Source organism: Dendropsophus ebraccatus, chromosome 4, assembly GCF_027789765.1.
Source record: "Dendropsophus ebraccatus isolate aDenEbr1 chromosome 4, aDenEbr1.pat, whole genome shotgun sequence".
Classification (NCBI taxonomy): Eukaryota; Metazoa; Chordata; class Amphibia; order Anura; family Hylidae; genus Dendropsophus; species Dendropsophus ebraccatus.
Window position 1 is genome coordinate 85,853,941 of NC_091457.1, and position 27,039 is coordinate 85,880,979.

The 27,039-nt window shown below is 45.5% G+C and overlaps 1 protein-coding gene across 1 annotated transcript; it reads left to right on the forward strand.

Moving 5' to 3' along the window:
* The first annotated feature begins 2,803 nt into the window (after nt 1-2,803).
* Nucleotides 2,804-26,765, forward strand: SHCBP1 (SHC binding and spindle associated 1). Its single transcript, XM_069966208.1, has 13 exons — nt 2,804-2,966; nt 5,642-5,806; nt 8,621-8,736; nt 11,691-11,899; nt 12,667-12,759; nt 12,840-13,079; nt 13,178-13,355; nt 21,291-21,411; nt 23,657-23,788; nt 24,146-24,264; nt 24,401-24,487; nt 24,672-24,810; nt 25,886-26,765. The coding sequence occupies exons 1-13, from the start codon at nt 2,885-2,887 to the stop codon at nt 26,299-26,301; spliced, it is 2,097 nt and encodes a 698-aa protein (XP_069822309.1). The 5' UTR covers nt 2,804-2,884; the 3' UTR covers nt 26,302-26,765.
* The last annotated feature ends 274 nt before the right edge of the window (nt 26,766-27,039 follow it).

A 27,039-nucleotide genomic window follows, 5' to 3' on the forward strand; every position in this document is an offset into this window, starting at 1 on the left:
CCACTCAATTTCAACATTGTGTGAACAGATCCTTTCTGTGTTTTTAATCCACTCCTGGTTTTGGTTGCAATATGAGGACCACAATACTGACTGAAATATACGTAGTGTGAACCCAGCGTCACAGTGTACAGTGCTGTGGAATTTGTTGGCTCTATATAAATAAACCATGTTATTATTAACTATACTGCCATAGTACAATATTGCCATCTTGTGGATTTTTTTTAATTTTTTTTTATTAAAGTACAATTAATCCTGATACACATAGGCTGCATTTACATGTTCCATTGTGCATCCATAATTGGGGACCCATTCCTTTAAATCAGTGCTTCTCAATTCCAGTCCTCAGGCCTCACCAACAGGTCATGTTTTGAGTATTTTGTATATAGAATATTTTTTATTATATATATTATATATAGTTTTTTCCACATTTGTTTGTTATTCTATGCCAATTTGCACTTATAGGTCCGGGTTTATAATCATGTTGTTTTTTTTGTTTCTTTTTGATTTTTCTTTTCTCTCTTGTCTTCATTTCCTCCTTTCTTATACCTGCTTTTCATCAGCTCTTTTTGTTAATCATGTTGTGTATTTATACATATTTATTGTGGCCAGCGAGGTTCTATGCATATTTATTTTCTTATGTATATTTATATTTATAACTATATTCATTGTCATTCATTTATATTTATATTAATATAAGGTGCAGGGGTTGTGATGCACTTATTCATTTATTTATTTATTCATTTGATTAGCGGTGGCTGCTGAACTTGGATAAAGCCCTAAGGCTATGCGGAAATCATGGATATAGTCATTGGCTGTATCCATGTTTTCTAATGCACTTTCGTCATTGTGACACCGTCACCTGTGTGCTCCGAGCCTGGGAGAGGGCAGCCCATCTCAGAATGAGCTCATATATTTGTAATGCAGGTAGACATGGCATGAGATAAATAAACATCATCATTTGCTACTGTCTATGTCAACTTAATGCCAAAGATTTATACCTTGAGCCGAGCAGAGCTCTCCCTGACACATTTTAATTTAATTAAATTTCTGTCGGATTGATGTTTTATCAATCAATAATGTTAATGTTTTTGCAATTTGGAGATTAAAACACGCACACGCACGCACGCGTCCACGTCATACAGGTATCACATGTGACTTGTGTGTACCATGTGACTAGCTATTTGGACGTCATTACGTTGCGCCGCTAGCGCTGACGTCAGCCGTACCCGGAAGTAATGTTCCGACTTAGCAGGTAATTAGATTTTACGTGACACCCTACATGTGCGGAGCGGGTGGGTGATTGGTCTATCTAGTAGCATCTTAGGTATTTATAGTGTGACCCTCCAGCAGATAGGTACCCCTTGAAAAAGGCTACGCCGAAACGTGCGTTGGGGTGGGGGCCGCCGGTGGACACTTTGACTTCTATCATTTATGGTATGACACTTTAGTAGTTTTACATCAGTTGAGATCTATGAATTCTTTATAGCACTTTTTTAGCTTGTTTACTATAAAATCATTTACTCATAGCTCTTTTTGTACTATATCTAGCACTTTAGTCTACCATTTATTCATTTATTTATTTATTTACTTGCGTCCATCTGCAGCAGCCCCCTCACTGTATGTTTGTCGTTTTTTAACATTTTGTCAGCCATGGTTCATTGTGTATTCATCTATTATTTTGCCATTGTATTGTAATTTTAACAATAAAATCTATATGTTGTAATATATTAGAGGTTCAGTTGTTCTTTTATTGGTATTTAGGTCATGTTTTGAGGATTTCCTTAGTATTTCACAGGTGATATAATTATAGTCAGTGCATCAGGTATTAGCACAGGTGTCCTTTGTATGGGAAATCCTCAAAACATGACCTGTTGGTGAGGCCTGAGGACTGGATTTTAGAAGCACTGCTTTAAATGGCCTGTTTACACATACTATACAAATACTGGGCCGTGATCTATGCCGCATAAAAAATGGGCAGGTCCTACTACCCACATTTACAGCACAGATCACTATTCCCTATTGAACAGGTTGTGCACTGTGGACACCCAATGAATACACTTCCGTAGTCTGTCCAAAGCTACAGGTCTGCGGCTACAGACAGCCTACTGAACATGTAAACAAGGCTTTAGACCTCATTCACAGGTGCCTATTTCTTGTCTGTAATTGCGGATACGCAAAACAAGAGTCCGTGGAGCCTTGGTTGTGAGTCTCAAAACACGGGAATAGCCAGACATCCCTAGCCTGTTGCCACGGTGTGCCTCTATGATGGGGAGAGCACCACACCACCCTGTAATTGTGGATACGCAAGATTTGGCCAAGTGGAGCAGACAACCAACAATTAGGTAATGAGTCTAGCCATGTAAGATTATTATAGCCCTTGATAAAAAAAAAGTTAAAAGAAGAACTCCAGCCAAATCTAAAAATCCAGCGCAGGCGGGGGGACATAATAAAAAAGCTATACTTACCTGTCCCCATGCCTCAGCAGCATAGAGTCACCAGCTCACTGACCGCCGCCAGTTTCCTGCAGCTTCCGCTTCTGCATTGTCATGCCCCGGCTCAGAAATACCCACCCATCCAGTCAGTGACTGGGGCAGGACACTAGTGCAGTAACCGGCAGTTTGTCGTGTTGGCGTCTCTCTAAAGAAGTTTAGGACTGCAGTAATGACCGCCTGCCGCTAGTTGGCGTGGTGCTGTGGTGACCTCCTGCCACTAGGTGGCGCGCTGCTGCCTCTGACGCTCTGTCTACAGTAAAATTCCATCTCTTTGGTGGTGGATGAATGCGCAGCAGCGAATGAGCGCGTAGCTAGTCCGTGACGTCAGAGGAGGGTGTGACCGGGAGATTTGAACGGTGGCACGAGCAGGCGGGGCGGGATCTGCCGTTGTCATGTCGGAACGCTTGCTGCAAGATCTCTCGGAGAGGGAGGACGAGGAGGAGGAGGCCGGCAGTTCCCGGGACGTGAAGCAGGGTACGGTACAGGGCTTGTCCCAGCCTTCCGGTAGTTTCTGCCCGGCCTTGCTAGCAGCTTGGATGTTGTGTAGGGACTGCAAGTGCCAGCAATCTACTGGATCCCTGCTGCCGGGACTGGGCGTATGGGTGCTAGCTCTTGGGTAGATCACACATCCATGGGCTTCTGTATGTACTACAAGTACCAGCATGGCCTGACAGTCTCATGGAGGGATTGCTGCCCGGGCAGGTTACACGCAGGTACTCCACTATCACAGCAGGGAGGGTGATCGGGGGGGGTATGAGTATGCTTGATGGTTGTTATCCCTGGGAGAGGAGTGGCAGCAGTGCCTGTATCCAGCATCTTTCCCCCTCACTATTGGAATAACCTTTTCTTGTAGAGGTTTGGGTAGACGGCTGGCAGCTGTCATGTATGGGCAGCTCTCTTATTTGGGTAGATGGCTGGCAGCTGTCATGTATGGGCCGCTCTCTTATTTGGGTAGATGGCTGGCAGCTGTCATGTATGGGCCGCTCTCTTATTTGGGTAGACGGCTGGCAGCTGTCATGTATGGGCCGCTCTCTTATTTGGGTAGACGGCTGGCAGCTGTCATGTATGGGCCGCTCTCTTATTTGGGTTGATGGCTGGCAGCTGTCATGTATGGGCAGCTCTCTTATTTGGGTTGATGGCTGGCAGCTGTCATGTATGGGCAGCTCTCTTATTTGGGTAGATGGCTGGCAGCTGTCATGTATGGGCAGCTCTCTTATTTGGGTAGATGGCTGGCAGCTGTCATGTATGGGCCGCGCTCTTATTTGGGTAGATGGCTGGAAGCTGTCATGTATGGGCAGCTCTCTTATTTGGGTAGATGGCTGGCAGCTGTCATGTATGGGCCGCTCTCTTATTTGGGTAGATGGCTGGCAGCTGTCATGTATGGGCAGCTCTCTTATTTGGGTAGATGGCTGGCAGCTGTCATGTATGGGCCGCTCTCTTATTTGGGTAGATGGCTGGAAGCTGTCATGTATGGGCAGCTCTCTTATTTGGGTAGATGGCTGGCAGCTGTCATGTATGGGCCGCTCTCTTATTTGGGTAGATGGCTGGCAGCTGTCATGTATGGGCAGCTCTCTTATTTGGGTAGATGGCTGGCAGCTGTAATGTATGGGCCGCTCTCTTATTTGGGTAGATGGCTGGAAGCTGTCATGTATGGGCAGCTCTCTTATTTGGGTAGATGGCTGGAAGCTGTCATGTATGGGCAGCTCTCTTATTTGGGTAGATGGCTGGAAGCTGTCATGTATGGGCCGCTCTCTTATTTGGGTTGATGGCTGGCAGCTGTCATGTATGGGCCGCTCTCTTATTTGGGTTGATGGCTGGCAGCTGTCATGTATGGGCCGCTCTCTTATTTGGGTTGATGGCTGGCAGCTGTCATGTATGGGCCGCTCTCTTATTTGGGTTGATGGCTGGCAGCTGTCATGTATGGGCCGCTCTCTTATTTGGGTAGATGGCTGGCAGCTGTCATGTATGGGCAGCTCTCTTTGGGTTGATGGCTGGCAGCTGTCATGTATGGGCAGCTCTCTTATTTGGGTAGATGGCTGGCAGCTGTCATGTATGGGCCGCTCTCTTATTTGGGTAGATGGCTGGCAGCTGTCATGTATGGGCAGCTCTCTTATTTGGGTAGATGGCTGGCAGCTGTCATGTATAGGTATACAGGTATAACTGAGTTATAGGGGCTGTGGCTATAATTGTGCGGAGGCCACATGATCTATGACGTATTAATGGAGAGGTGGTCTCCAGACAGCAGCAGTGTCTTATACCAGTCCTGATATACAGTAATGTTCCTATGTGCTCAGTGAGATTATCAGCTGGTGTTTCCTGCACCTTGTAGTGTAGCATCTTGTGTCTGTAGGGATTGCTGCTGCTGGTTCCCTCTATATATAGTCATCTTATATGCCACATTTTCTCTCCATGCCACATGTCCTTCCATAGTCACTGTATGACACCTGTCAGATTTTCTGGGACCTCTGTTGTTATTATTAAAGGGTCTATCCAAAGAATGATAGTATATTAATAGGTGCTCCAAACCTGTTTCAGCAGTGGCCTGCTCTGCCAGGGATTGGCTAACCAGGCATTTCTTATATGCTGAGGCAGCAGGGGCCAACACTGGTGGGGGATCAATGGGAGGTGGCTAATTATTTCCTCCCACCCTGAACATATGTAAATATACAGAATAATGTTCTTGAGAAACCCTTTAAATGTTGCCACTGATGCTGGAATTGAGCAGGGACTATAGGTTTATATAGCTCAACCCATTGAGTAACTAGAGTTGCTGTGCCCTAGTGCGCCAAGCAGCTGCTGACAGCTTTCCTGAAGATTTCTGTCACATCCATCTATCTGTCCCTCGGGGGTTCCCTCACAGAACTGCTCAGCATTCCAGGTATCGTGTTACAGCAATGGCCTACAACCTGAGGGATGTGTACTGTATAGTGTGCAGTGATTGCCCCAAGTCCTGTAGATTTTACATACACTCTGCTCTGTCACTAGGGAGGTGCTGAGCCGTGCAAACAATAGGTCCATTGGAGTAAGCAGTAAAGAATAGCTAGGAAGTGAGCGGGCCTTCCTTTAGTAACACTGTGCTGTAATACCACACTTCATACAGGCCATCCAGGTAGCCTTGCGCCGTTCTCATGTTTCCTGTTTTTCTCCAGTCTTGTTTCAGGAAGATGTGGACAGTGACTATGGGAGCCACAAAAAACTTGGGAGGGTTTCTCCACGAGGTGTTTTTGCTGGAAACCAGCAGTTCCCAGACCTATTCCAGACTAGCAACCTCCTTTTCTATGAGAGGTTTGAGGCCTACAAGGATTATCTGCTGGGTAAGTACAGTGGTAAATCGCATGACAGCTGTTCAGGTACTTACTTATGAAGACCTCCAAAGATTCGCAGAGTGGCTGGGATAAGCGGATTGAATATAAGGCTTTATATCTGTCTCTTCTTCTGCTGGTCCACTGGAATCCGCTTTCCTGTTAATGCGCAGCATGCAAAAGCAGCGTCTGTGCAATCAGTATATTCTACTGTGCAAAACACTGTTCAGTGCAACCTTCATGCAACTCCCCCCCCCCCCCCCCTCTGCCTACTATAGACATTAAAGGGAAACTCTCAGCATGTTAGATACCCCTTTAAAAGCAAACTAACAGCAGGTTAGAAGCATCTTACGCTGTTTTCATTAAGTTTATGGTTCATTCCCTATGCAGCTGAGGCAGTTTGGTGCACTGGAGGCATGGCCACCACCCTTAGTGCTCCATTCCGCCCCAGCCGTCCCTCCCCTCCTACTAAATATTTATCTTGGATCCACAGTGCAAGCACAGAGTAACATCACTGCAGAGCGCTGCCCCAATATTTATAAGAGGCTGGCTGAGGTGAGTCAGTGCATTGAGGGTGGTATCCACACCCCCAGTGCACCAAAATGCCTCAGTTACATAAGGAATGAATCACAAACTTAACAAAAATAGTTTTGAGGATTAAGGTAAGGGAAAGTACCTTCTTACTCAGCACCCTATTCCCTATAGGGACATAACAGCAGGTTAGCTGCTTCTAAGCTAGGGCTGGGCGGTATACCGTAAAAATACCGATACCGTCACTGGTGTCGGTTAACCGACCTCAACTCTGCCAGGACGGTATCTGAGGTATTTTTCCTCCCCTCACCCGGCGGCCGCATGTTCTGCTCCCCTCAGTTAATCTCCCACGTGTCCCTGCTCCTACCCTTACTGGCCTGTGTAAAACTATTCCGATCCCAGCCAGGACACACATATACTGGTGCAAGGCAAGGGATAGAAGATCCTGCTGCGGGGGCTGAAGAGAGGCTGGAGAACTGACCGGCTGCGCGCGGGCGTGCAGTGTGCTCAGCGCTGCTGCCGGGGCGGCTCACTTCTCCTAGCTTCTCTGGAAGCTGCTGCACGGTGTGCCCTGCCCCCCCTCTTCCGCACATACAGTGGCTTCAGGGGGTCAGGTATGGGTCGGCACCTCCTCGCTCCACAGGGCACCGCACTCTGTCCCGCACAGGAATCCCCGGCGCCCGTTATCTTTTCTCAGTCCTGGAAGCAGCCATGTGTGACGCTCTTCCCCGGACACTGCCAGCAGATATATGTGCTCGGAGGAGCTACACCAACACTAAGTGACAGGGGCTGTGCGGGAGAGACAGAGAGCGGTGGCCGGTGGAGCAAGGAGGTGCCGACCCATACCTGACCCCAACTGTATGTGAGGGAGAGGGGGGCCACGGCAGAACAGCTTGTGACAGTGACTGGGGGTAGATATTAGATAGAAAGAGATAGATTAGATGAGATAGGAGAGAGATAGATAGATCTATTATCTATCTCCCATCTATCTATCTCCCTATCTATCTAAATAGAAAAAGCCGTGGCACTCGAAATTCAGTGAAAAAATAATAAGTGTTTTTTATTCGCCCAAAACCGCGGTTTTGGGCGAATAAAAAACACTTATTATTTTTTCACTGAATTTCGAGTGCCACGGCTTTTTCTATTTGTATACTTAAGCACCTGTGGTCGCAAGGGTGCTGGAAGGCACCGAACTAACTTATAAAAAGGAGTGCTGCACTAATAGACTTTTTTTCTATCTATCTATCTATCTATCTATCTCCCTCCCATCTATCTATCTATCTCCCATCTGTCGATAGATAGATAAAGCAAACCATATAGGCCGCACACTAAATGAACTGTGGCTGCCAGCAGTCGAATCCCAGATCTTGGATCAAGTCAGCTAGTAAAAAATACTCTGCAACACTGATGGTAATACAAACGTGGATTTATTCCATATAACAATGTACAACGTTTCGGCGTCTCCTACGCCATTTTCAAGTGGCACTTGAAAATGGCGTAGGAGAAGCCAAAACGTCGTATATTACTTATGAAGTTTGCTGCATATTGTTATATGGAATAAATCTACGTTTGTATTACCATCGGAAAATGTGGTTTTCAAAAGGGGTGTGGCTTTTAAAAGGGGCGTGTCATAATTATCGTCCAATTTATCGTTACCGCGGCTTCATGAACGATAAACCGCGATATTGATTTAGGCCAATATCGCCCAGCCCTATTCTAAGCTGCTGTTAGTTTCCCTTTAATAAAACCTGCTATACTGCTGCCACTACAGTAGCCAATAATAATAATGACTGCTTAAAGGGGAACACCAGTGAATGCCATTTTTCAAATCAACTATAAAGATTTATAAAATTAATTCTCTTTACAAATCTTACTGTGAGATACTTATCTGCTACTGTATGTTCTGCAGGAAGGGGTGTATTTCCAGTCTGACACTGCTCTCTGCTGCCCCCTCTTCGTGACAGGAATGGTCCAGAGCAGTAGCAAATCCCTATAGAAATCCTTTACTGCTCTAAACAGTTCCTGTCAGACAGAGGTGGCAGTAGAGAGCACTGTGTCAGACTGGAAAGAATCCACCACTTCCTGCAGAACATGGAGCAGCTGATAAGTACTAGTACTAGAAGACTGGAGAATTTTTGAAGTAATTTACAAATCTATATAACTTTCTGGTATCAGTTGCTTTGAAAGGTAAATAAACAAAAACACCAAAGTGGAGAACCCCTTCAATCCTCTGATAAAGTGACACATTTTTAGGTGACTTTGTTGTTTTTCTTTTCCTTAATTTGTCTTTACAAGGTGATGGTAAACCTTCTGAAGTGACAGAATTTATAGCCGAGTACCTAGAACGGGCTGCAGAACCCTCTGGCTGGAGGGCTGTATGGCGGACAGATATCTTCGAAGTTCTTGTAGAGGTTTGTGTACTTGTCTCTAATTATTGTATGATGAAGTTTTGACTGCAATGGTTATCTGTAGTTCTAAGCTGCTGATGCAGTCACAAGGTTTCCCAGCAGACAGGACAACAGGTTGCAGCAGCACACTGCAAACACTAAGATGACTTGTCTGCTTCAGCACTGTTTCAGCACTTTAAATTCTAATACATGGTTTTAATAAAGTTATACTACTCTATATCCTACACAATTTGTGTATATATGCACTATACAGAGCAGTGTCCCATTCCCCCCCCCCCCCCATATGTACTGTATATTCTTATACACAGTTCTTTGGGAGAAGGCTGTGAGATGCAATCTCTGTGTGCTGCGGCCTCTACACAGGGAGTGGGGTTGCTGTGATTGCTCAGTGTGCTGTAACCATAAGCAGAGCGAGTGGTGATAGCATTCATTGCTTGCTGTAGAGAGGCTACCACGTAGCAATCATGTCTGACAGCTTCCAGATAGGTTACTATTACCACAAAGCTCCTGCCGCGAGTGGCCGCGGGGGGGGGTGCGTGGGTGCCGCGAGTGGCCGCCGGGGGTAGCTGCAGACAAGGATGCGGACGAAGAGGCAGCAAAGAGACAGCAGGAGGCCGGGACAGAGGCGGAAGGTGAGTGGAACTCCGGACGCTTTCCTGATGTGCATCAGGAAAGCGTCCGGGGCCCGGGTGCTCCCATAGACTCCTATGGGGGCGTCCGGGCCGGATTTCCGGACGAAAATAGGACCGGTTCTAAAATATCCAGTCCTATTTTCCGGAACGGACACCCTTCCGGAAAATTCTGGAAGGGTGTCCGTGTCCAATGAAAGTCTATGCGTCCGGAAATCCATCCGGGTGGTTTTTCCGGACAAGTGAAGGGGGGCCTAATCCGTTTTTACCATCAGGAAGCAATCAGGAAAAACCTTCAGGATTTCCTGATGAGAAAAAAAACAGGCACCCATATTGCCGAAGTACAACTCCCATCATGGCCTGCCAACAGGGGCATGATGAGAGTAGTAGTTCTGCAACCTGGATGGCCACAGGCTGCAGAAGTACAACTCCCATCATTGCCTGCCAACAGGGGCATGATGAGAATAGTAGTTCTGCAACCTGGATGGCCACAGGCAGCAGAACTACAACTCCCATCATGGCCTGCCAACAGAGCATAATGAGAGCTGTACTTCTGCAATCTGGATGGCCACAGGCTGCAGAAGTACAACTCCCATCATTGCCTGCCAACAGGGGCATGATGAGAATAGTAGTTCTGCAACCGGGATGGCCACAGGCAGCAGAACTACAACTCCCATCGTGGCCTGTCAGCAGGGTCATGATGAGAGTTGTACTTCTGCAACCTGGATGGCCACAGGCAGCAGAACTACAACTCCCATCATGGCCCGCCAACAGAGCATAATGAGAGTTGTACTTCTGCAACCTGGATGGCCACAGGCTGCAGAAGTACAACTCCCATCATGGCCTGTTAGCAGGACATGGTGGGAGTTTTAGTATTGGGGTGGAGAAGGCTGTATTGGGGTGGAGAAGGCTGTGTATGTCACCTGTCGGCGGCGGAAGAACAACGGCGGCAGCTGGTGGGAGTCCCGGGGGGGGGGGGGGCCCCAGTGTACCGGGGGCCACAGAGGTCGGGGGTGGCGGCGGGGTGATGCAATGCGGCGTGGCAAGGTCATCGGGCGACGGCGGCGGGGTGATGCGATGCGGCGTGGCGAGGTCATTGGGCGGCGGGGTGATGTGATGCGGCGGGGTTATCGGGCGGCAGGGTGATGCGATGCGGCGTGGCGAGGTCATCGAGTGCCGGCGGCAGCTGATGTCCGGGTGCAGGGGCAGAGAAGCTAATGTCCTGTCCGATCCCTTGTGGTGGTGGCGGCGCGGCAATCGGGCAGCGGGGGTGCCGGCAGGCTCTCAATCATCCGGAATCATGGGCACTTTCCTGATGTACATCAGGAAAGTGCCCGTGGTTCCGGCGCTTCCATAGACATCTATGGGGGTGTCCGGGTCGGAATTCCGGACAAAAATAGGACATGCTCTATTTTTTCCGGAAGGGTGTCCGTGACCAGTTAAAGTCTATGGGTCCGGAAATCCGTCCGGATTTCCTGATAGGAAATCCGGATGTTTTTTCCGGACGTGTGAAGGGGGCCTAAAGGAAAAGCTTCTTATTACCCACAGAAACCAATCAGTGCTTAGCTTTCATATTATATATGGTTTTGGCAAGACTGGTTGGATGCTATGGGCAACAAATGCATTTTTACTATTAGTTTTTGAGGCCCTTTGTTCCTGTATTAAAGTGTGTGGGAAGCTTGTCAATTTAAACGTCAGGATGAAATATGAGCGGCTAAATAGGAGACACAATGAGAGGTGGGGGCACCCTTCTTGGGACAACAAACTTGGGCCCCCTACTCTGTTTCCCCACCCCACCCCGGAAGTGTGGTGCGGTATACTTACTGAATTTCTGTCGACCCCGGCCGCCATCTTGGGTCGACGACGTCATAGTTATGCTCAGCCAATCGGGGCTGAGAAGCTGATGACGCGGCAGAGGTGGGCCGGCATGAGGAAGGGCTGCAGCGAAGATGATGTCGCCGACCCAAGATGTCGGCCGGGGTAGACAGCAAGCAATTCAGTAAGTATACCGCACCACACTTCCGGGGTGGGGGGGACACGGGGAAGGAGGGCATTCACTTAAATAACACACATTACAAAGTTGTATAACAGATGCATCTGTCCATATTGTTACTTTTGTTATAACATCAGGTGAAGGGTGATCTTTCTGGGAATGTCCTGTGGACTAGTGACTATTTTTTAATTGATTTATTTTTTAATGACAATTGATTTAAAACTACAGGTTTTAGTTTTGCACATATGAGTAACCGAAATCGTTTTTCATAAGACCTAAAACCATTTAAAATTTCAAATATTCTTTATAAAATCTGTAATTTATGACCTTGACAGGTGATGGACCTCTCCTTCTCCAGCTTGCAGGCGGTGGTACAACCATGTGAGCCATTCTTGTGTGACTGTCGCGTGGATTGTGTCAATGAGCAGAGCATCCGTGACCTGTTAGAGGTTAAGGAACAGAAGGTCCCCCTCCAGGAGCTCTATGTGGTATTTGATGATTCAGGAGAATATGACCAGACTGCAATGGCTATAGAACATGTCAGGTTAGTGAAGCCAAATCCTCCTTTATCAGGCTTACATGTGTAGACTGATCTCACACATTGATCTCTAATTCTTGCATCTGAGTTATCCATAATTTCCTTTTTCCTCCATTGGCAGTGTTAACCTAACATTGACTTGCTTATAGATTATATCGGGCCTGTGAGTCCTAGGTTTTCAGATTTTCTTTAAACCATATGCCCAGCTTTGCATGGCTTAGTCATTGGGGTATATTACATTGCTTCACATGAAAGATGTATTCCTGGAAAAAACAACTTTTCCCCTATCCACAGGAAAAGATTTCGGGGGTCCAACCTCCATACCCCCCCATGATCTCTTTATCGGGCCCCAGCTTCTGTATTATGAATACAGTCGCAGCTACGGCATGTGACCCGTGTCTCTATTCATTCCTATGGAGCGATGGAAAGAGCAGAGTAAGCGGGAAGAGCGATGTACTCTGCTCTTCCCATCTGCTCCATAGGAATGAATATAGCCACTGGTCATGTGCCCTTCCCATGACTCTTCATAATACAGAAGCCGGGGCCCGATACCGAGATCGGCGGGGAGTACTTATTTTTCACCTCCTTAATTCATCACCAAAATGGTATTTCTCACAGATGCCCTGCTCTTCTGTTTTCTTGCATATGATAAAAAGGACACTTTTTTTTTTTTTTTTTTTTTTGCAGTTTCATAGAAAGTTTGCATATTTGAGGGATTGGCTGCATGTTTGTTCATGTCCCTTGACAAACTGGACTTTTTGTCTGTGTTGCAGATTCTTCTACCAGAACATCTGGCGTTCCTGGGATGAAGAGGAGGAAGATTATTATGATTATTTTACAAGATGCGCAGAGCCAAGGTTACGCCTGTAAGAACTCTGCATTAGGGTACAGTATAGGAGATGGATAACAGTGTGGTTGAATGCTTACGATTTCCCGTCCTTTTTAGATATTATGACATTCTGGAAGAGCGGATCCCATCGGAGCTGGTGTCCGAATATCACAGTATCCTTGCTCGCTGTGAACAAGTTTATTCTCAGTTCAACAGCCTCCGAAACACATTGTCCAACAGAGACTCCGACTCTGACTGTGAGCTCGACAATGTCTCCATGGTAGAAGGCATGAAAATGGACGGTGAATTGGAGAATTTAAAGAGGAAACTAAAATTAATTGAAAACCCACTTCTGAGGTATTTGATTAGTGAAGTGCCTAAGGGCTCCACCTGTAGGCTGGGTAGCCTTGCTTATGAACTACACCTGCTAATGTTGCCTTGTCTTATATTTGCAGGTACCTCTTCTGTTATCAGAAAAGTCCAGGTTCCTGTAGTTTAAAAAAGAAAGGGCGCCGACCTGCTGGTGGAAGGGTCATTCATGTTGTGTCCACAACTATGTCCATTGAAACATTGACATGTTTGACTAGAGAGCGTCTGGAGCCAGAATCCTGTAACCAAAGTCAAGAAATCCAGGTTAGAGCTTAATTAAATGGATTTTTTGTGCTAATAAAAGTACAGGAAAACTCCTTAATCTGACTTTATGCTCATCTGGTAATGCCACCAAAGATGAGAAGAAATGCTTTCATTCTCTTGCCTGTAAAAGAGTTTTGTTTTTATGCCTCAGGGCTATCAGTGTAAAAGACTACAGTTCCCATGATTCTCTTCCCTCGCCCAGACACTGCCTCTATGTCCCTCTATTACAAGGTGTGATCCATGTAACTGAGCACACTTATTGGGGTTTCACTAGTACAGCTCCAGCACATTGTTCCTGTATCAAGGCTTGCTGGAGATTTAACAGAGAAACTTCACTTGACTATAGATTCAGTCTGAGGGGATATCACAGTGGAAGCTGAAACTGGATGACACTGAACAAAGCTTCTACAGGGTCGTACACATGAGTCAAGTAGTTTGATTGCTGAATAGCCTATGAATGAATGGTCGCCCAGTGAAGGATTGGTTTGTGTATGCATCCGTACACACCGGTAACAAGGGTAATCTTACCATAAAGCATCTTAACAAATCTCATCCTTGGTGTTTACTTGGTTATATCACTGAGACAAAGGCCATCTCGGCTACAGACAGTAGATAAGGAAATGAAATATGTAACTGCACATTGTTTACGAACCTGCTGTTGTGTACCTATAGGGGATGACAGGCTGATTTAGGCACTGATCTTCTTATCTTGATCCATTTTGCCATTTTGGAGCTCCTTTGGTGCACTGGGGGAGGAGCTGGAACTTGAATGTGTATAGTGCTGCTCACATTAAATCGCAGATGGGGGTGTGTATATATACATTCCAACTACACGATGCATCGGCAGTTGGAATGTATATAGCCGTATGGCTGGCATGAAGGTGTTAAGAAACACCATGTAGATATGGTGTTATGTATTTCCCTATTGACTGCAAGCTAACATCTAGCTGGAATATTTTTTTTTTCTCTCATCGCCCTATGACGGCACCCCTGGATAGGACCACCTCCTACTCCTATTGGACAGGAAACAGGACCACTGGACCATAAAAGAAGCAAAACGCCCCACCAGCACCAGTTACTGTTTCCTGTCCCATAGGGCAGGATTACTCAGGATTCACTCCTGGACCTAAGAAGACGAGACTGGGGATCCCCGGTGTAGATTCCCACTCACCGGCTTCCCGGGCTGCGTAAGGCATCTTGAGCTGCAGTCCAGTCTGGTGGTCGCCCCGACACCTCCTGAAGAGGATCCCCGCTGCTCCCTTGGCCCCTCTGGACGCCGGCTGCTGCTATGTCTGCTTACTCCTCCCGGCCGTAGCGTGCGCGCTGGCGGGGGAGGGGCGCGGACTGATGACGCGGCCGGGGGAAGTCCGGAGGCGGGACTATCTGCAGGCCGTGTTCGGCAGCGTCCGGGCTGCGGCCTGTCAAGGGGGGATTACGTCCAGCAGTGGGAGGGTGTGCCGCATCAGCGCCGCGGCGGGGGGGCGGAGCCAGCCAGTCTCCGGCGTTTTTGGGCGCCAAATTTAAAGGAGCTGCAGAGCACCAGGAAGTGTGCTCTGCACTAAGCAGCTGATATCCCTTCTGCTTCGGTTACTGCCGCTACGGGCTGCTACACTTCTGAACTTCCAATTGTGGAAAGATGGAAGCTCAGGGCGCTGATCCTAAGGGAACCACTCAGACAGAATCCACTTCGGTATGTGGGGTAAGAGGGGTTTCCCCTGGAGATGTTTTTTGTGTATATCTCTTTGCTAAAGTGTGTTATATATTCCTTAAATGTCAGCAGGAAGAAAGTGCTAGAAAGGAAAAGGAGAAACAGAGGAGTAGAGATTGCCCTATCTGTAAAAAACACCTAAGCTCATCATATAATAAAGCGTTATGTGGTGGATGTATGAACCGTGTTCTTGAAGATCAGGGTCCTTCTTTCATGAGAAACATAAGGGACATGATCAGACATGAGATTAGGGTATGTGCTTTGATGTTGCTCTCGTTCCTACCAAGAATTATTTTCCTTTGTTTCATAAAATATTTTTTTATATATACCTTGTTTTCAGGCCTCATTACCCTCTAACCCTACAACCTCTGAGACTGTGGCTCCTCCAGCTCCGATAGCTATACCTTCAACAGCTCCTACTGAGTCCTCGCTGGTGGAATTACCGGGTCCTAGTAGACCAGCTCCCCTCCCTCCATCTATTGAGGAGGATCAGGAGCAGAGTTCGGTGCTTGATGAGCCTGGAGAGATAGCCTCTGAGGGTGAGAGGGAAGGAGAGGAGTCATCATCCCCTCTTCTGACTGTCGAATACATAGACTCCTTGGTTAAAGCTGTACGCTGCACAATGGAGATAGAAGAGACCCCTCAACTCAAATCGGTGCAGGACCGGATGTTTGAAGGCCTAGCTCCTAAGAAACGACCCGTGTTTCCAGTGCACCAGAGCATTAAACATCTCATATCAAATGAGTGGTCCAAACCAGATCGAAAATTTTTCATACCTCAAGCCGTAAGTGGGGGTTGTTTTCTTCACTCCTGGTGTTTTTTTCTTACTTAGAAATTGATTGACTATACACATATATGTTCATATTCTTTTCACTACAGTATAAAAGAAAGTACCCTTTCAGTCATGAAGACGCAGAATACTGGGAGAATGCCCCTATGATCGATCCTCCAGTGGCTAAGATCTCTAAGAAAAATGCCCTTCCATTCGAGGACTCGGCTACTATGAAGGACCCGATGGACAAGAGGGCTGAGGTTTACCTCAGAAAAAATTGGGAAGCTTCCACAGCGACCTTTAAACCTCTCATAGCCACTACCTCGGTGGCCAGATCTCTACAGATCTGGATGTCTGAACTGAAGGACAAAGTCTATGAGGGTAACCCTGAACAAGACTTTGCTACTGCTTTTAGTACCATTGAAAATGCAGTGTCTTTCATTTCGGAAGCCTCAGCAGATGCTTTAAAGCTTTCAGCCCGTTCTGCAGCATTGTCCAACTCTGCCCGAAGAACTTTATGGCTCAAAGAATGGAAAGGAGACACAACATCTAAGACAAGACTATGTGGAGTACCTTGCGAAGGAAAATTCCTCTTCGGCTCCGCTCTAGACGTGGTCTTGGAAAAAGCATCGGACCGAAAGAAAGGATTTCCCCTCATTCAACAGCAACAGCAGAATAGATCTTTCAGGGGCCGAGGTAGGAAGCCCAGAGGGGGATCCTCTACTTCTAGAAGGGATTGGAGGCCTACGAAGAAGGGGAAAGGGTTCCTCTTTCCTAGTACCGAGACCAAGAAACCCTCACAATGACGCGAGGTCCCTGTGGGGGGGCGATTGTCTTTTCACTTCTCTAGTTGGTGTAACATTTCTGGTAGCACCTTTGTTTTGGAGACAATAAAATCTGGTTTAAAGATCTCTTTTTCGTCCTCCCCAGGGAATAGATTTGTGTGTACTGACTTATCCTCTGATCCTGAGAAACAAGTTGCCTTAGTCTCAGAAGTCCACTCATTAATAAGTAAAAGAGTTTTGGTTCCGGTCCCTTCAGACCAGATAGCAGCAGGATTCTATTCTACCTTATTTTTGGTGAGGAAACCAAATGGCTCTTTCAGAACTATAATCAACCTAAAACCCCTTAATAGAGTTCTTACTTACGAGAGGTTCAGAATGGAATCAATACCCTCTACTATTCTGAACCTCTCGGAGAACTGTTACATGGCCACTCTGGATCTTAGGGATGCTTACTACCATGTCCCAATACATCCAGATCACCAGCGATTCCTAAGAGTGGCTGTTAAGATGGATAAGGATATTCAGCATTTTCAATATTCTGCCATGCCCTTTGGCATATCTCAGGCCCCTAGGGTATTTACTAAGATTATGGCGGAAGTCATGGCCCATGTCAGAGAGAAAGATATTATTATCATCCCCTACTTGGATGATTTTCTCCTAGTGAATAATTCTCCAACCATTCTAGAAGATAACATCCGCTGTGTAGAATCTATCTTCACATCTTTGGGGTGGGAAGTAAATGATGAAAAGTCCAATAAAATACCATCGCAGAAATGTAAATTCCTAGGCATCTACCTGGACTCTATCTCCCAACGATCCTTTCTTCCAGACAATAAGATCTCCCAGATTATGGCCAGAACTAGGGATCTGATTTCCCAACCTCTCACTACCTTCAGATCAGCTATGTCCCTTTTAGGGTTATTCACCTCATCCATCCAAGCTGTACCTTGGGCTCAATACCATTCTAGACGTTTTCAGGCCCAGATATTATCCGAATGGGATGGACTTATGGATTCCCTAGACTCCCCCTTTTTTCTTTCTCCACAGAGTCTGAGATCCCTTTTATGGTGGACGGTGGAGGAACACCTCAACAAGGGTCTCCCATGGAAACTACACGACGTAATTACAGTCACAACAGATGCCAGTCCTCAGGGATGGGGAGCTCACCTAGACTCCCTCTTGCTACAAGGACTATGGACTCCAGAAGAGGCAAAGGACTCTCAGAATATACGAGAATTAAGAGCCATTTTTCTATCTTTAGCTCAGGCCCTTCCCCAGCTACAAGGCAGAAATGTAAGGGTAATGACAGACAATGCCTCAGCAGTTGCCTATATCAACCATCAAGGAGGCTCAAGATCCCCAGAACTGATGAGGATATCTCACCACATATTCCGACTGGCAGAACCTCATTTCTTGTCCCTCACAGCACTCCATCTAAAAGGGATAGACAATTACAAAGCAGACTACCTGAGCCGCAATCAACTTCACCAGGGAGAATGGGAACTGTCACAAGAAGTTTTCCTTCAGATTTGCAGACTTTGGGGTTACCCCAAGACAGACCTTTTTGCAACCCGGGCCAACAGGAAGGTTCGGGAGTTCTTTTCACTATGCCCAGAGGACAAACCTACAGCCTTGGATGCCCTAGCCCAGAAATGGGAAGGGGGTCTCCTTTATGCCTTTCCCCCCATCAGAATGTTACCTCGAGTCATCCAGAAGATCAGGGAAGACAGAGCTCATCTTATTCTGATTGCACCCTTCTGGCCAAGGAGGGTGTGGTTTTCCTGGTTGAGAAGGATGTCAATCTCAGAACCATGGATACTTCCAGAGAGGGGGGATCTTCTCAGCCAGGGACCAGTCTCCCATCCTACAGCCGGGAGACTCCATCTGACAGCCTGGCATGTGAAAGGCAGCTGCTAATAGATAGGGGCATTTCCACAAGTGTTATTTCTACCCTCCTGGCAAGCCGAAAGAGAGTTACTTCGGCCATATATCTCAGAACATGGAAAGCCTTCGTTAGATTTGTTAACCAGCCCATTAATGTGCTTAGCCCTCCTAATATTCCATTAGTGTTAGACTTCCTACAGGAGGGCCTCAAGAAGGGACTCAGACCCAGCACAATTAAAGTCCAGATATCTGCTCTTAGTGCCTTGTTTGATTTTAAGCTGGCAGACCACCCCTGGATCAGTAGGTTTACCAGGGCTGCAAGTAGACTATGTCCAACCATCAAATCTAGACTTCCCCCTTGGGATCTCAACATAGTACTCTCTGGCCTCACCATGTCTCCATTTGAACCTATGGATAGTTGTAGCATAAAGTTTCTTTCCTTAAAATTAGCATTTCTATTAGCCATAACATCTGCCAGGAGAGTAAGCGAAATTCGGGCCTTCTCTATCAACTCACCCTATCTGTCGGTTAGGGACGATAGAGTCATCCTCTCTCCTGACCCTGCATTTCTACCAAAAGTAGTGTCCGACTTTCATAGATCACAAGAAGTGATTCTTCCCTCTTTCTGTGATAATCCTTCCAATGACAGAGAGGCTTCTTTTCATACACTAGATGTTAGACGCATCCTCCTTTACTATCTAGAAACCACAAGGGAGTGGAGACGTAGTGACAATCTTCTTATTTCCTTTCAGGGGAAGAATAGAGGGAAGGCTGCCACTTCCCAGACTATCGCCAGATGGGTAAAGCTTACTATAGGTGAATGCTACAAGATCAGTGGGAGGGATATTCCAACGGGGTTTGGGGCTCACTCCTCCAGGGCCGTAGCTACTTCTTGGGCCGAGAGAGCTTCTGTCCCTATAGACCAGATTTGCAGGACTGCCACATGGAGTACTCCCCATACTTTCTTTAAACACTACAGATTGCAGTTATCTTCTACAGAGGATTTAACCTTCGGCCGTAGAGTTTTGCAGGCAGTAGTCCCTCCCTAGGCGGGTTATTCCTAGTCCAATCTCCAGGGGTGCCGTCATAGGGCGATGAGAGAAAATATAAATTACTAACCGGTAATTGCTTTTCTTTGAGCCCATGACGGCACCCCGCCTAATACCCACCCGAAAAAAAAAAAAAAAAAAAAAAAAAAAAATAATAATAATGTATAGATGTATATATGTATATACACATTATGAAATAGATAATTTATAGTATATGGAGAGAATATACTAGAGGACAAATACAGATATGTATATTTTGCTGTTTGTTGTCTTCATAAACTTTGCTCCTAGGTACCTTGCTGAGAACTGGTGCTGGTGGGGCGTTTTGCTTCTTTTATGGTCCAGTGGTCCTGTTTCCTGTCCAATAGGAGTAGGAGGTGGTCCTATCCAGGGGTGCCGTCATGGGCTCAAAGAAAAGCAATTACCGGTTAGTAATTTATATTTTTTCTTTTTAGCCAAATAAGCCAATGATATTGCCACTTGTATTGGCAGATGCAGTTACCTCTAGGGATGCACGATGCCTTAAAAAATTGATTCTAATATCACTTCTTGGGGCAAAATGTTGGTTCCATACCAGGATTCCCTGGTAGTCGATACTTTATGTTAAGCTGTGCTTTTGTGCAGAGAGTATACTGCAGAGAACATGGAGAGAGAAGAGGTAGAGCGGGCTGGGAGAGGAGTTGCAGGAGAAGGATGGACGTGCAGAGAGCGAGGGAAGAGATGTACCTCTGCCCGGCCGGTGTGCGTCCTCCCTCCTCCTCAGCAATCCATGCAGCGTCCAGGATCCTCTGCCCCTGCTGTAAGCCTGATGATTCTTCTATCTCCTCGGTCTTGTTCTTTTACCATTTTTCTATCTATCTGTCTCTTATTTATCGCCCCAGCATACCTCAACAGCTGAAACAGTGCATTACTACTACCCCAGCATACCCCAATAGCTGCAACAGTGCATAACGTCTGCCTAAGCATACCCCAACAGCTGAAACAGTGCATTACTACTACCCCAGCATACCCCAATAGCTGCAACAGTGCATAACTTCTGCCTAAGCATACCCCAACAGCTGAAACAGTGCATTACTACTACCCCAGCATACCCCAATAGCTGCAACAGTGCATAACTTCTGCCTAAGCATACCCCAACAGCTGAAACAGTGCATTACTACTACCCCAGCATACCCCAATAGCTGCAACAGTGCATAACTTCTGCCTAAGCATACCCCAACAGCTGAAACAGTACATAACTACTACCCCCAGCAAACCCTCATGGCTGAGATAGTGCCTAACTACTACCTCCTCCATACCCCAACAGCTGAAACAGTGCATGACTACTACCCTGACCATATTCCAACAGCTGAAACAGTGCATAACTACTACCCCCAGCATACCCTGATATCTGAAGTGTTATTGTCCAAACTATAAAATGATCACATTCCTGATCTTGCACGGTAAACGGTGTAATCGCAGATAAGGCCAAGATCTGTTGATTTTTAGTGAAATCACATCCCAGAAAAAAAATTAAGAGTGATTAAAAAGGTCACTTATATAACAGTCGGGGGGAGGGGGGACTATATTTATATAGTTGTTGTGTTTTTTTAAAAATTTTTTATCATAACTATCGAATTAGTATTATCAAAATAAAAGTTATCTGTATCGAACTCAAAATTCTGGTATTGTGCTATCACTAGTCACCTCCCCAAGACTGAAGTGTGAATATTAATGTTTTTCTTGTTCTCTTATCAGTTCCATAAGGATATCTTGGAGGCTGTGAATGAATGCTTTGATGGAGATTTGGTCTTGATCTGTCCTGGGCATTACTTTGTATACAGTCCGATCTGCATAGCTGACTCTGTACATGTAGAAGGTAATAACCTGTGGTAGTTAGTTTGTTTTTTTTTGTGACCAATACCTGTAAGCACAGAGTTGTTGAAGTGCATCTGTCACTGGAGAATTCACTACTAAACCACCGACTTTGTCACAGAGCTGTCAAGTGTGTACAGGTAATACCTTTTAACTTTGGCTGCCTGTGTATTTATTTACCCCAAAAACTGTCTTGTGTGATGTTCACGTGTCAGAGGCATGCCCTGGGGTGCAGTGCCTCTCTGCTGTTTGTTTCCCAGCCTTCTCCCTGTTTGATAGACAAAGCATAGAGCCATAAGCTACTCCAGTGGACTGGTGTCAAAGTGCGAGAGTTTTGTAATTTACTTCTATTAAAAAAATCTCAAGTCTTCCAATGCTTACCAGCTTCTGTCCTGCAGGAAGTGGTTTATTCTTTCCAGTCTGACAGTGTTCTCTGCTGCCACCCTGTGTCCATGGCGAGAACTGCCCAGAGCAGTAGCAAATCCCCTTAGAGAACCTCTTCTGCTCTTCAGACTGGAGAAAATACACCACTTGGTGCAGATAATAGCTACTGGAAGGCTTGTGATTTTTAAAATAGATGTAAATTTCAAATGTCTGGCACCAGTTAATTTGAAAGAATTTTTTTGTATCCCTTTAAAATTAAAAGGATTAAATGCCTTTTTGGCACTTGAACACTACAAAATAAATAAAGACACAGACAGTAAAGATATTACTAGTATCATTTTACTGAGAGCACTGTAACACTGTTGGTGGTTTGATGAATTTCTTTTTGACGGGTACACTTTAAATATCAAGAATAAATGTCTTTGTGCTTTGACATAAAAGCAGACATTGCTTATATTCAGTGCAGATATGCAAGAGAATGAGCCATTGTGTTGCATTGCTGCCTTTGCCCACCTGCGGCTGCTTAGCAGCTATCTGCCTATAGTGGGTGTAGACAGACAAATGTCAATAAGTGGGCTTAGGGCCCTATTCCACTGGACGATTATCGTTTAGATTTGAACGATTTAAAGGGGTAGTGCGGCGCTCAGCAATTATTCACAGAATAACACACATTACATAGTTGTACAACTTTTTAATGTATGTTATGTCTGTGAATGGCCCTCTTCCGTGTCCCCCCACTCCCGCACGTGTACCCGGAAGTGTGGTGCGCTCTACATACGTGTCGACCGACCCCGTCCGCCATCTTCTTCAAAGACGTAATCTTCGGGAGGCCGGCCGACCCGCTCCTGCCGTCCCTTATGCCGCCCCCCCCTCTGCCGCGTTATAACTGTGCTCAGCTGCGATTGGCTGAGCACAGTTATGCTCAGCCAATCGCGGCTGAGCAGCTGATGATGCTGCAGAGGGGGGACGGCTGCAGCGTGTTGGCCGGCCTCCCGGAGATTGCATCGACAGAAGACGGGGGTCGACACGCGTCAGGTATGTATATCGCACCGGGTACACGTGCGGGGTGGGGGGACACGGGAAGGGGGCGATTCACAGACATAACATACATTACAAAGTTGTATAACTTTGTAATGTGTGTTATTCTGTGAATAATTGCTGAGCGCCGCACTACCCCTTTAACGATAATCTGAACGATAATCGTTCGGTTGAAATGCAGTTGGCGATTAACGAGAAATCGTTGATCGGTTTATAAGACCTCCATTTATTTTTATCGTTCGCAAAACGTTTGCAAATCGTTCGCATTGAATAAGACGTCGTTCGCAGTAGATACGAACGCAATAGCGAAGAAAAGACTATCGCAAATACGATCATAAGTAACGATTATTCCATGGAAATGAGTGAACGTTTTCAGGTCTTTCACAATAGCGGTCGTTTGAGACCGTTAATCGTTAACGATTATGCAAACGATAATCGTCCGGTGGAATGGGGCCCCCTAGGGAGTGATGCGGCACAGCGATGCATATGAGGAGAATGGATGCAGTGATGTGTTCTACATTGTTCTGTTCAGCATCTGTCACTAGTTTTATGTGCAGCATAAACCATGTGACAGATTCCTCTTTAGTTACTGTCAATGTAAGTACCATCACATGATGCTGAAGGGGTTATGAGATTTCACTGTATCCCAGAAATGTACATTTTGGTAGCACTCCAGTGATACATGCGTGATTATGTAGACGGTGATATTTTTTTTTTCTCCACGTTTTCTCGCAGAAAGCCAATTACATTGGAGCAGGATATCTTTGATGTAATTGTTAGTATTTTTGTTTATGCACATGTTAGATTTACTACTTTGTTTCTTTTAGGCTATGGCATGCCAGATGACATCATCATAGAAAAGAAAGGAAAAGGAGACAAGTTTGTTGAATGTTCTGGGGCCCATGTGAAAATTTCCAATATGAAGCTTATCCAGCACAATGCAGTGGAAGGCATAGTCAGTAAGTCTATGTGCCTACAGTATGTCCAGTGACCAGTTCACCTCCCAACCCCCCTTCCCTGAGTCAAAGTGTATATGTCAAGTTTGCCATTAGATAGATATCAGTCCCTCTGGGTGCTCTTTGGTAGTTACAATCACTGACTGCAGGACAATTGTGAAATATTCTGAAATTCACCTCTTATTTGAGGCTCCAATAAAAGCAGTCAATGAAAAATCGATTTGTTATACCAAACGCATGCACGTTTCAGACACTGGTGGCAAAAGTTGCTCTGGGAACCTGAAGCTTTAGTTTTTCTTTGCTGAGTACTTCTGGGTTAATCTATTAGAGCTGATCTTCTTGTTTCTTTCTATTGTGTAGGTATCTTCTCTGGTAAGACTGAGCTGGAAAACTGTGTGTTACAATGTGACACAACGGGTATCACTGTGAAGAAGTCTGCTGAATTATTGATGAAGTATTGCGACTTGTATGGAGCAAAGGTAAAAGGATGACTAATGTTCTGTTTCCACAGTGTATCCAAAATTATGACTCATTTAGTGGTTACTTTCTGTGTGATATGTTTTTTTTTGTTTCTTCCCCTGCTTGCCTTTTCACGATGTTCTTGTTTTGACTCAGGGGGCTGGGGTGGAGATCTATCCTGGAAGTAGCTGCAGCCTGATAGACAATGGCATTCACCACTGCAGGGATGGGATCCTTATCAAGGTACTGGCTGGCAGGCCCCTCAATTCATTCTTCTACATATAGTTTCATGATTTTTAATGGCGTTGTCTAGCACAATTTATTCAGTTATTAGAAAAATTCCCAATTGTGTAATACCTGGTCACAGTGCCAGAGGCCACTAGGTTTGGGTGTTTTATTAAATTTAGCTTGTATTCTTATTCTTTAGGACTTTATTGATGAGGTTCATGATCTTCCCAAAATCACTCTTGAAAATAATGTCATCCATAACAATGAGGGATATGCTGTTGTGCTAGTGAAGCCGGGTGCTGTACAGGAAAATATGATGCCAGAGACTCTGCAGGAAGGTGAGTTTACAAGCCCTAAATTTAGCTTTTCTGTCGTGTTTACATGTATCAGGTCATAGTCTCAGACATAAAGTGCTCAATTCTGCATTGGGCAGATGTTACATTGCAGTAATGTTGCCTATTTAAACTTGTGTGAAAGAAAAAAGTGATACACTCCCACCCAACCCCCTGTAAAGTACCCCTCTATAGTGGCAGTCTTGACACAGCCTGTTTGAAAATGTGGCACATTTGTCTAGTGTAACTTTGCAGCCTCTATAAGTTGCCACATTTTTGGCTCTTTTAAATCGTACACCTCATTCTGCTGCTTTGTGCTGCCCCTTCAATAGGGCTTGTGCGCTGAACTTGCTCAGTGTAGACAATATCCATTGGTCTATATCCACCTGATCATCCGAAGGGCAGGGGCAACTGCAAAGCTTTTCTGTAAAAGGAAGCAGAATGACTTGTATGCTTTACACCTTGTCCCTTTCAGCAGGGTCATGTCCATTTTCTTGTAGGCCATACTTGCAGATTTCTTTTTTAATCCAGTTATTTTATCATCTTCACTTTTTGTGTGTTAATTCCTCATTTCAAGATATTTATTTGCTATCCCTGAATGAGAACACTTGCATGTACATAGGTAATCCTACTCTTAGCTAAGAAGCACTAGCTTTGTACAGGGTCACCCTCTGAATTCAAACAACGGTGGCCTCATTCACTGACAGCTTGAAGCTTGTGAGGAGTGTAAATGCAAACTAGAGTAGAACATTGAAGAACTCCCTTATATGAAGAATAAGGTTTTTGCTTATTCCGTGTAATAGGAGGCAACAATCAGCCAACATGAACAATGTCGCCCCGCGGAATAGGAGCGGTGGTAGCAGACTGCCACTATCCTCTATGGGCTGCCCAGACAATCTAGCAATCACTCGGGCAGCTCCCCGCGCCCCCACCCCCCCCAGCCCCTGCAAGGAGAGAGGAGCAAACGAGCACTGACAGCGCTCATTTGCTCCTAGTCGCCCCGTGTGATAGGGGCTTTAGCAGCGAATTAGAATGTTAGTGCTATATAAATAGTAATTAGGTTTTGTGTCCTTCCTGCCAGATAATTTGGATGCTGATCTGGCAAATGTTAAAGTAACATCACCTGTGATACTCCTGGAATCTGATGATTGTATGCAGCCAGAAGATGAGAACAACTGCAACCCGGTTTCTTCCGAGTCGGAACCTGAAGCAGATGCCAACCTGTTTGCTGCAGATGAGGAGCACAATCCTATATTGCCTGAAATAAAAAGTGACTACTGCATTGCTAGTGAGGAGGTGGATGGAAACCAAGCCATTGTGTGTGAGCTAACTGCAAACTCTCGGAGAAAGACCATTATCCACAAGAAGAGACTCAGCACCTTAGGGATCACTAAAGCCGATGATGAGCAGATAATGTCCCAGGATATGTTTGTCTCCATAGCTGATAACCAGTTTAAACGAAATGGGAAGGGAAGCTTCGGAACATTTCTCTTTTAACCCAAGCTTATGACTAAAAGCTTACACATGATTCTTACTGGCTTTTATGGCTTTCTCCTAAGTATCCAACTTTTGTCAACTGAAATCCTATTTAAATTGCACATTGTACATATGACAATTTTCTTCTATATTGCATTTTGCACCATATTTTTGTAACTGCTTGTCTGTCATTAATGCACTGGGATTGGCTCAGAAGAAGAAGAAGCTTCACACCGTTTGTGCACTCTATGAAGATCTGTGCCTAATATTTGCCAGGTGGGATCATTATATTTGTAAAAGAATAGACTGGGTGATGATATCTAAGGGGTAGTAACCTCCCTGATCTCCTCCCTCCTGCTTCAGATTTATACACATATATATATTCTTCCTTACCCAGTCTGCCCTTTTTCAGAATAAAATTCTCATTAGGCAATCTCTAAAGCATTCCTTAGGGGAAAGAATTAAATAAAAATATTGCTGCTTGATTTGTCATTAATCAGATGTAATCTGTCTGGGTACTTGGCAGTAACTGTTCAGTTTCCCTGCAGTGCCCCTGCAGGAGGAATGAAGTACAACACAGTGCCTATTGAAAGCAATGCACAAGTGTTTCTCTATCTATCCTGCTGGTTGAATTCTTCTAAAAATGCTAAAACATAGAAACACTGGCAAAAATTGTATGAAATCTGTTTAAGGGTGCAAACACACACAGCAGATACGCAGCAGATACGATGCTGTGTTCAGTTATTTAGATCTAATCTG

Excerpts from the sequence above, each read along its gene's own strand:
- SHCBP1 (XM_069966208.1), top strand. The coding sequence starts at position 2,885 with ATGTCGGAACGCTTGCTGCAAGATCTCTCGGAGAGGGAGGACGAGGAG. Across the intron at positions 13,080-13,177 it reads ATTGAAAACCCACTTCTGAG|GTACCTCTTCTGTTATCAGA; the intron begins GTATTTGATTAG and ends TTATATTTGCAG. Across the intron at positions 24,265-24,400 it reads GCGACTTGTATGGAGCAAAG|GGGGCTGGGGTGGAGATCTA; the intron begins GTAAAAGGATGA and ends GTTTTGACTCAG.